This window comes from Octopus bimaculoides, chromosome 16 (genome assembly GCF_001194135.2).
Source record: "Octopus bimaculoides isolate UCB-OBI-ISO-001 chromosome 16, ASM119413v2, whole genome shotgun sequence".
NCBI lineage: Eukaryota > Metazoa > Mollusca > Cephalopoda > Octopoda > Octopodidae > Octopus > Octopus bimaculoides.
In genome coordinates, this window is record NC_068996.1 from 37,542,212 (window position 1) to 37,552,048 (window position 9,837).

At 34.0% G+C, this 9,837-nt stretch overlaps 1 protein-coding gene across 1 annotated transcript in view; it reads right to left on the minus strand.

The window, feature by feature from the left end:
• Positions 1 to 9,837, minus strand: part of LOC106873151 (TOG array regulator of axonemal microtubules protein 1) — a 19,304-nt gene that overhangs the window by 5,184 nt on the left and 4,283 nt on the right. The window contains exons 3-5 of the mRNA XM_014920380.2: positions 8,545 to 8,671; positions 6,775 to 6,860; positions 3,474 to 3,663 (exon numbers count right to left, since the gene is read on the minus strand). Coding sequence (XP_014775866.1) covers positions 3,474 to 3,663; positions 6,775 to 6,860; positions 8,545 to 8,671 — 403 coding nt within the window. The remainder of the gene's footprint in view (positions 1 to 3,473; positions 3,664 to 6,774; positions 6,861 to 8,544; positions 8,672 to 9,837) is intronic.

Below are 9,837 nucleotides of genomic sequence, written 5' to 3' on the forward strand. Positions count from 1 at the left end.
ATATATATTTATATATATATATATGTATGTGTGTGTATATGTTTGTATGTCTGTGTTTGTCCCCACTAACATCGCTTGACAACCAATGCTGGTGTGTTTACGTCCCCATAGCTTAGCGGTTCGGCAAAAGAGACCGATAGAATAAGTACTAGGCTTACAAAGAATAAGTCCTGGGGTTGATTTGAATGACTAAAGGCGGTGCTCCAGCATGACCGCACTCAAATGACTGAAACAAGTAAAAGAGTAAAACGTAATATTGATTTCATATTTTGACACAGGGCCAGTAGTTTTGGGGAAGAGTGTAAGTTGATTACACTGACCCCAGTACATAACTGGTACTTATTTTATTGACCCTGAAAGGATGAAAGGCAAAGTTGACTCCAGCAGTGTTTGAACGCAGAACATTAAGTCAGAAGAAATGAAGCAAAGCAATTTGTCTGGTATACAAACAGTTCTACCAGCTCTCCGCCTCAGTGAAACATGTAATACTGAATTCAAATATTAAGTATTATATATATTATAGAAAATATCTTAAATAAAATTTTGAAATGTCAATTAAAAATATAGAACAAACATGCAAAAAATAAAAACTTAGTTATGTTTTGTATTTCGTTTCATTTCCTAATTTAATTGCAGAAATCTTCAAAAACTAGAAGTAATCTATCAAGTATGGATATTTAAATATCTATGTATCTATATATACACACACATAAATAAGTAGAAAGAAAAAAAAATATATATATATCCATCCAGCCATCTTTTCCACCCACTATTCTAGGGGTAGGTCATGGGGAGTAGAGTCTTCAGGCACTTCTTCCATAGGGTCCTACTTGTAGCAAAGGCCATTAGGATTTGTAGCTTGATTCCCAAGCATGAGCAACTGAGACTATGAATGTTATCCTACTATCTCATTCTTGGTTTTCCCTTATGTCACTCACCAGTTGGCTCAGCTTAAAGAATCTGTCTTGTGATTCTTTTATGTGACATTGTGAATCACATGTTTGTAATACCTGAGCTATGACTTCTCAATGTGGAGAAGCAGCAGCTCAGTTTTGAGTGACTCCCTGATCCCTAATCTATGAACCATGTTGAGTAATGTTACTCCAGAGTCCTTCAAAGAAACCCTCATCTTGGCTCTTTGTATTTGCAATGGTACTCTTTCAATCATTATCCAACATTTATGACCATAGGTGAGGATAGGCACAGAAACCAAATTGAAGACAGTAAGTTTGGCCTTTTTACCAATTTTTCCTCTTCTGAGAATTGAATGCTGGAGTTTAAAAGGTAAAAGGTAAAGGTTACCTTCTTGAGTCATACTGGCTCATAAGGGCTGATTTCTCAGCTTCCATGGCATATAAATTCCTCATCTGCATGGGATACCAGACCGTCACAAGATTATACATTTTTGCTAGTTGAGTGAACTGGAGCAATGTGAAATGAAGTGTTTTGCTCAAGAACACAATGCATTGCTGGGTCCAGGAATCAAAACCACAATCTTACAGTCATGAGTCCAACACCCTAACCACTAGGCCTCGTGCCTCCACAGTGCTGGAGTTACACATCACTCTGAAATTCTAGCATCCAGTTCTGCCTCCTGCTTCCCATCACTCATAAAAATGGCCCTGAGATACTTAAACTTATTCATTTGTTTCAGTGATGTTCCACTATCATGCAGGCAAAGCACACTGAGAAGATTTTCTTGAGAGGACCAATGTGTCAGTCTTTGCAACACTAATTTTCATTCCAGCCATGTAGCACTCAGCAACAAACCCATTCAGTGCATGCTAGAGATTGCCATCTGATGAACTAAGTACTACCATGTTGTCTACAGTCGCCATATTTAATTCCATAACAGCTACCTCTGAAGAGCACAGGGTTACATAATTGAACTGTTACCTAGCACTCCATTGAATGCTAGTGCAAAACAAATTGGTAAGATCGGCCATAATGGATACTGTACACTTCGATTAATATGTGTATGTGTGTGTATGTGTGTGTGTGTGTGTGTGTGTGTGTGTGTGTGTGTATCATCATCAGTACCTACTTTTCTATGCCTATATAAGCTGGAGAGAATTCGTTGAGGTGGATTTTCTACAGCTGGATGCCCTTCCTGTTGCCAACTGTCACTTGTTTCCATGTAAGGAAATATTTCCCCTTCATCAGATATGTTTTCACCAAATATTGGAAACAAAAGACACTGCTAGTATGATGGTGACACTTGTTTACAACTATCATACAAAATCAAAGCAATCCGAGTGTAAAACACACACACACACACACAAGGCATTGGTCTATCCAGGGTTATAGCAGAAGATACTTGCCTCAAGGTGTCACACAGTTGGATTAAACCCAGAGTCATAAAGTTGAGAAGCAAATCTCTTACTCACAGACCTTCACCAGCACCAATCAAATATGAAAAATCATTCTGTGATTATTCAGCTTAAATCATAAACTTTTATGATTCCTAAGTGCTGTATTACAGTCAGGTACACATCCAGTTGACCAAGAGGACCATATTTATATCATTAAGGCATTGCAGTACTGTGCAATAACGTTAATGTAAAATTGATATGAGCTCAAAACAATTAAAAATGCTTGCACAGTGACTTTACGGTCAGCCATAAATAACTGTGGGGTGTAATCACAACAAGAAATGGACTTCTGAGTGATGCTTATAAGTAATTTGAAGAGCTTAATTGTCTACAAGTGAAGGTATTTCTAGTTTCTCTTTTCCATTTCTCTTCTACTATACCTTATTCCATTTCAACTTATTACCCTTGCATTTTGCATGTGTGTGTGTGTGTGTGTGCAGTAGAATATGGGGTGAGAATGTATGCATATAACATACATACATAGATAAACATATACATATATATATATGTGTGTGTGTGTGTGTGTGTGTACATATACACACATACATACATATGTACATATATACATATATATATATATATATATATATATATATATATATATATATATATATATATATATATATATACACATACATATATATATGCATGTATGTTTATGCATATATGTATATCTTTATGTTTGTGTCTGTCTCTTCACTGCTTGACAAATGGTATTGGCTTGTTTACATCCCCATAGCTTAGTGGGTTGGTAAAAGACCCCAATAGAATAAGTACTAGGCTTAAAAAATAAAAACTGGAATCAATTCCTTTGACTGAAACCCTCCAAGGTGGTGCCCCAGCATGACCGTAGTCTTATGGCTAAAACAAATAATCTTCTTCAGACTAAACAGGAAAAATGTAGTAACTGTAAGAGTGATGTGTTGAGTTCAACTTCTAAGACAAGTGTCAAAATAACATTCAGTAAACCACCTGATTACTAAAGAAATCAATAGCAGATGTGTTAGAAGATGTACATGTCAAGATGTGTGCTGGATAAATGAAAGTGCATGTGTAAACAGTGCTTTGAATTATAAGAATTAGACAGAAGAGGAATCAAACCTGAGTGATGTTTGTTGCAATAATATTAGGGTTTGAATCACACAGTTCTTTAAAATTTTCAAGACCTTTTTGTCGAACACGCCAATCATTAGCAGAAAGAAGTTTGTTCATTTCTTTTATTTCTTCTTGTACCATTTCAATATTTTTATATGATATCGGTCGTTTTGCACTAGCATGAACATTTACTAAGCTGCAATGGGGGAAAAAAAAAGAGAAAGATGTGTGGTTTATAAATTGTCAGTATGTTTTATGTTTTATGTTTTGCAAGATTCTTGATGTGAAATCCTGCGTTGAAACAGAAATTTGTTATACAAGGGGATGGTCATATTTTACTGATTAAACATACACACACTATATATTTTTGCCTGTCGCTTCAGCTTTATTATTATTATTATTATTATTATTATTATTATTATTATTATTATTATTATTATTACTATTATTATCAGTATCACCATCATTATAATTGTTTCTTTGTTAAAGCTCATTTTTTCACACATCCTGTGACCTCTTTAGCCACTCTTTGTTCGACATGTCTCCTCTTGTTCTACTTATTCTACTTCATGTGATGAAAGAGCTTTGACAAAGAACCTAAAATAATAATAATAATAATAATAATAATAATAATAATAATAATTATAATTATAATAATGATAATAATAATAACAAGAGCACTCAGAGAGCACAAAGCAATACAAACATCCTCTCATAGATTAGCCAGAGATTATTTTTAATATAAGAATATCTGAAATAAACTCAACTGCTCTCACAAACGAGATTACTAAAAATGAACCCGACCGCTCTCAAAAATTAAGTAAAAAAACAGGAAAAATAATCCAGAATCCTTGTTCAGTATCGGATCAAACCCAAAATCTAATCAGTTTGTGCCAGTCACGAGGCCAAACATCCCTGAAAGTTTCATCTGAATCCATCCAGCTGTTCTTGAGATATCTTGTCCATGGATAAACAAACAAGCAAACACGACTGAAAACAATACTTCCACCTTCGCTAAGGCAGAGGTAATAATAAAGCTGAAGTGAAAACCCAAAATATATAGTGCATGTGTTTAATCAGCAAAATATGACCATCTCTATGTATAACAATAAATTACAAATACATAACAGTTAGTAAGAGAAAGAAACTGGGTACTAAGGATGCAGCACCTTGTGTGGGAAGTTTTATTCTTCTTTATGTAAAGAATGTCTCAACATTTTGAGAATAATCTAATAGTAATATTCATATCTATAACATCCATTAAAGATTGCAAAGAAAATCTTTGGTACTTCCCTTTGCATTAAAGCATTCCATCTAAGCAGTCAACTCTAGATCTGACTCCCTGAAAAAAAATCTTATGATGATCCTTACATGAGAATTTTTGTGTTAAAAGTATGTGTTCCTTATCTTATTCTAAATTAGAGGCCTCTGAGCCCCCCCTCCCCCACCAAACATTGTGCAATAAAACACAACACGAGGGGATTAACACACCATGCACTAGATTGTATTTAGCTTGCTATCACCATGATTAATGCTCAAATAGATAAGACAGCAAAGTGGGTGGAAACAGCCAAACTACCTCGCTGTATTTAATACACTCCAACACAGAGCTCTTTTACTGTGTCTTCAACACTATTTCTATACATCTGATGATATATAGTTGATGTAAGCAACTTAAAAAATAAACAACTTACTATCTGACAAATAACAACAAATAGTTGTTATGCATTTTACACTTACAAGTAACAACAAATAGTTGTTGTGCATTGTACACTTACAAGTAAGATCTAAATACCTTATTAATAGGTGTTATGTGGGAAAAGCAATATACTTTCAATTAATCCTTTGTAAAATATGATAAACTAAATACATGCTTAATTCAAGTAAAGATATTAGTCAGTTAAAGCTTGGTATTAAAGGAACAACATAAAAAAACATTAATTGTTGTTCTATAGAGGAAATTTAATTATTTGAGATTAATTACGTTTTATGAAATAAACATGTTTAACAATATGAATAAATCTTTCAATGACTGTAAGACATTTCAAGTCAATTTGCATTTATTTTTCTATGCTAACAAATAATTAGATACTTCTGAAAAGAAAGAAAAAAAAACTCATTAATTATTAATCATCATCATCATCCCCCACTGCCTCCTCCTCCTCTACCACCGTCACCTCACCTCCTCTCATCATCATCATCATTTTACATGTTTTCCATACTAACATGGTTAGATGCATTGTCAAAATCCAAGTCATTTCTTACTTGGAGTCACTGTCCTCCATAGTAGTCAAAGAATCATGTTTTGCTTGTATGCTCCATTTTTTGGCCATTATTTCTACCACTGGATCCATCTCTTAATGCCAGCCAACTTACAGAGTGTAGCAGGGCACATTTTATTGTGGTCCCAATTCTAGAGAGGTTGTCATGCCTGCAGCAAGACTAAAGTGTCTTCTGTATCCTATTTTGACTCTGCCCATCATTTATCAATCACTTTATCTTGGCAAGATTAAAGAGCCCTTTATTTACTCTACGTTGTCACTGTTCTTTCAAGATAGACATGATGAAGAGGATAAACAGAAGAGAGAAAGAGAATGATGATTGAGGGGCTGAAAGAAGTGAGAGTATAAATATGAGGTGGAGAAACAGAGTGAGAGTAGCAAGATGGTATTAGGAGAGGGACAAATGGAAAAAAAGACAGTGATAGCTAAATATTGATTTCAAATTTTGACACAAGGCCAGAAATTTTGAGGGAGGGGGTAAGTCGATAATATTGACCCAGTGTTCAATTGGTACTTATTTTATTGACCCTGAAAGGATGAAGTGCAAAGTGGACCTCGGTGGAATTTGAACTTAGAATGTGAAGGAGGATGATGTGGAGAAGAGAGGCAGATATTTTGTGAGGAATTATATCTATAATACATGTCTTTAGAATCCCAGTCTGCCATGGTCAAAGAAAATGTTCATCTAGAGCTGGACACTAATTTGTGACTAATTAACATAGAATGAGCTCTCTCACAACATGCAATGTGTTATGGCACAGATGATACCACATAGTATACAATGTATTGAGGAGCAACTCTCATTATGTAATATATAAGAGGCAGTAAAACAGAAGCAACCATGTAGCATATATATTTTTTAACAGCGTATTATATTATTTAGCATAAGTACATGATGATGATGATGATGATGATGATGATGATGGTGATGATGACATTATGAAAACAAATTTGACTATCTCCTTATTTACACTGGAAGAATAGTGAGAATTGCTTCAATAACAGAATGTAAAATAAACATTTACCTTGCAGCAGATCCAGTCCTTGATGAGGACAAAGACTTTGCTGAATGTGGAGCAGATGATATGTCATAAGACATTTCAACCAAACCCTACAAATGTGAAATATTTTTCAGTCATGTTACATTAGAATTAGAAACACAGACACACAGACACAAGAAAAAAGAAAAAACAATGCATGTAGTAGTGATTCTGGCATTTTCCAATTAATAGACACTTGCCTGTTTTCAAACATTGATGTAACCTACGAATTTCTATGAGTTTATTACTGCCCTACTTTGAAATCTCACCTGAAATACCATCACATCCCAAACACTCACTTGCTTAACTCAATCATATATTTATTCAAATAGAAATGATTGATATCACACAACAAAATAGTTGAAATAAGAGATAAAAGCAACAATTTGTTTCTGGCAAATAACAACACATAACTATTATGCCTGCTGGAGAAACATTCTTAGATTTAATTAATCCTTCATTAAATGTTATGAAAAAGAATTCTATTGTCTTTTACATGTCTTCCAATTTAGGAAATCCTATAACATTTATGAAGAATTTGTTTTCAGTATCATAAGGTGTATTAGAGAGCAACTGAAATATTTTAAGAGTCATACATTAGAAATTGTGAACTTTGTCTGATTTTATGGCATCAATGTGCTTTGAAGCAAATACAGTGTGTTTCAGTAGAATAGTGGTAGCTACATGGTTAAAAGTAAAATCTACAGACTTGTAGTACTTCTGACCTTATTGTTGGTGTGAAACTGAGGACATAATTTTGAAAACAGATACAAAGCTTCATATCTTCATTATGTGACAATTCTTCAGTAACAACTGAAGTCTGGCATCATAAAAACATTAAAAAACAAAACAATGAGTGGTACATAGAGTAGTCTTATACAAATGATGAACTGACATGATTTAGCTACACTAAACCTGATAATGGTTGCAATTACACCTGCTTTCGGATATCTCAAATGATACATGTCTCTTGATAAAAATCAGAATTTACTCAAAGCCCTATAGATTATGTGTCTTTCCTTTTTTTTTCAAAGATGTAAATAGCACCATTTGAGCCAGTGGCACATGAAAAAACATTCGAGCGAGGTCATTGCCAGTGCCGCTGGACTGACTCCTGTGCAGATGGCATGTAAAAAACACCATTTTGAGCATGACCATTGCCAGTACCGTGTGACTGGCCCTCATGCCGGTAACACAAAAAGCACCCACTACACTCTTGGGTTAGGAAGGGCATCTAGCTGTAGAAACTCTGTCAGATCAGATTGGAGCCTGGTGCAGCCATCTGGTTCGCCAGTCCTCAGTCAAATCATCCAACCCATACTAGCATGGAAAGTGGACGTTAAACGATGATGATGACGACGATGATGTTTCAATGTTGTTTGAAGGAATTAGACCATAATTTCTAACAAATAGAATGAAATCACTTTGCAGTAGGGGTAATTGGAGCAAAATAGAGACACATTATATAAACAAAAAGTTGACAGATATGTACAAACACAGATACACATATACAAAGTGGTAAAAAAGAAAATGACAAACAAGTGCAGATGAATGCATAAAACTCCTCATTCCTTTCAGTTTTGGCTGTTTTATTTGTCCTGTACAATATTTTGCTTTAACAGAATAAGAAATACAAACTACAAATAAAACTTAATTTGTATAACATGATTTCTAAGAGAGGCTAATGCTAACATTTATTATTAAAAAAATAGCATGTTAAAAAGGAATAAGAAGGAAAACAAGTAGTTTTCTCACCTTTTTATTCAAATTTTCTATTTGACTTTTCATGGTATTAATAGATTCAGAAGGAAGGTATTTCTCTAGCTGTTGTTCCAAACTTGGGTTTTCCATCAACAAAAAAAGAATTTCTTTACCATGATATCTAAAAGAAAATATTTCAGTGACAAATATAACTGTTTTTCATTTAGTAAAAACCTGCCATATCTGGCCTCTAACAACAACCCTACAATGTCATTCTAAATAAAAAAAACAATCATGTCACTAAAGTCTCTAAGCTACAAGATTATGCATGATTGATTCAAAATCATGTGAATAAATATTAGATCTGACAGAGTTAACTGAACACTAAACAGTTAAACACTAGAATACTTACTAAAGCTGTTATGTAGCAAAACATTTTTACCTGTTTTCCAAGCTGGAATGAGTTGGATGGGTTGACTAGAGCTGGCAAGTCAGAAGACTGCACCAAGCTCTACTGTCTGCTTTAGTATACAAAACCCAAACCAAAACACTGCACAAGCCTTAAGTGCAAAGGTCTGAGTTCAATTATCTTGTAGAAACAAGAGTACGAAAATATTTCACAGATAATGATCATAAGACAAGTATGTGGAACACGATTGTCACTACCACTACATAAACCTGATGATTATGTAACACATGAAAGTACTAGTTCTATCACAGTAAATATATAATATTCTATTATTATAACACTGTAAAATTATAAAAATTGTAAATAATAAAACGTGAAAATCAGACTAGGTTGGAATTTCATTGATTAATATATTCTTCTATGCACCATCCATCCATCTCTATATCTATATCTATCTATCTATCTGTCTGTCTGTCTGTCTGTCTGACATTCACTTTATCTGTTATTCTATCTATCTATCTATCTATCTATCTATATTTATATCTATATCTATCTATCTATCTATCTATATCTATATATATAAAAATGAGAATGTGTGTCTGTCTGTCTGTCTGTGTGAATCCCTAAAACTCAAGAACTACGCAACCAATTTCATTCAAATTTTACAGATGCCTTACTTAGGGTTCCAGTTGTGTTTTAGTCAAAAAACATTTTTAACTTCTTGCAGAGTTCGAGCCCACGGCAACATAATATCTCCTCCATTATTTAAGTATTACGTGTCAAAAGTGAAACAAAAACACTCATGTCAAATACTTCCACTTTAAAAATGAAATTATTCCACTAACTGAAATAATCACATTTTGATACTGTAATGAGAGAGAGAGAGAGAGAGAGAGAGAGAGAGAGAGAGAGAGAGAGAGAGAGAGAGAGAGAGAGAG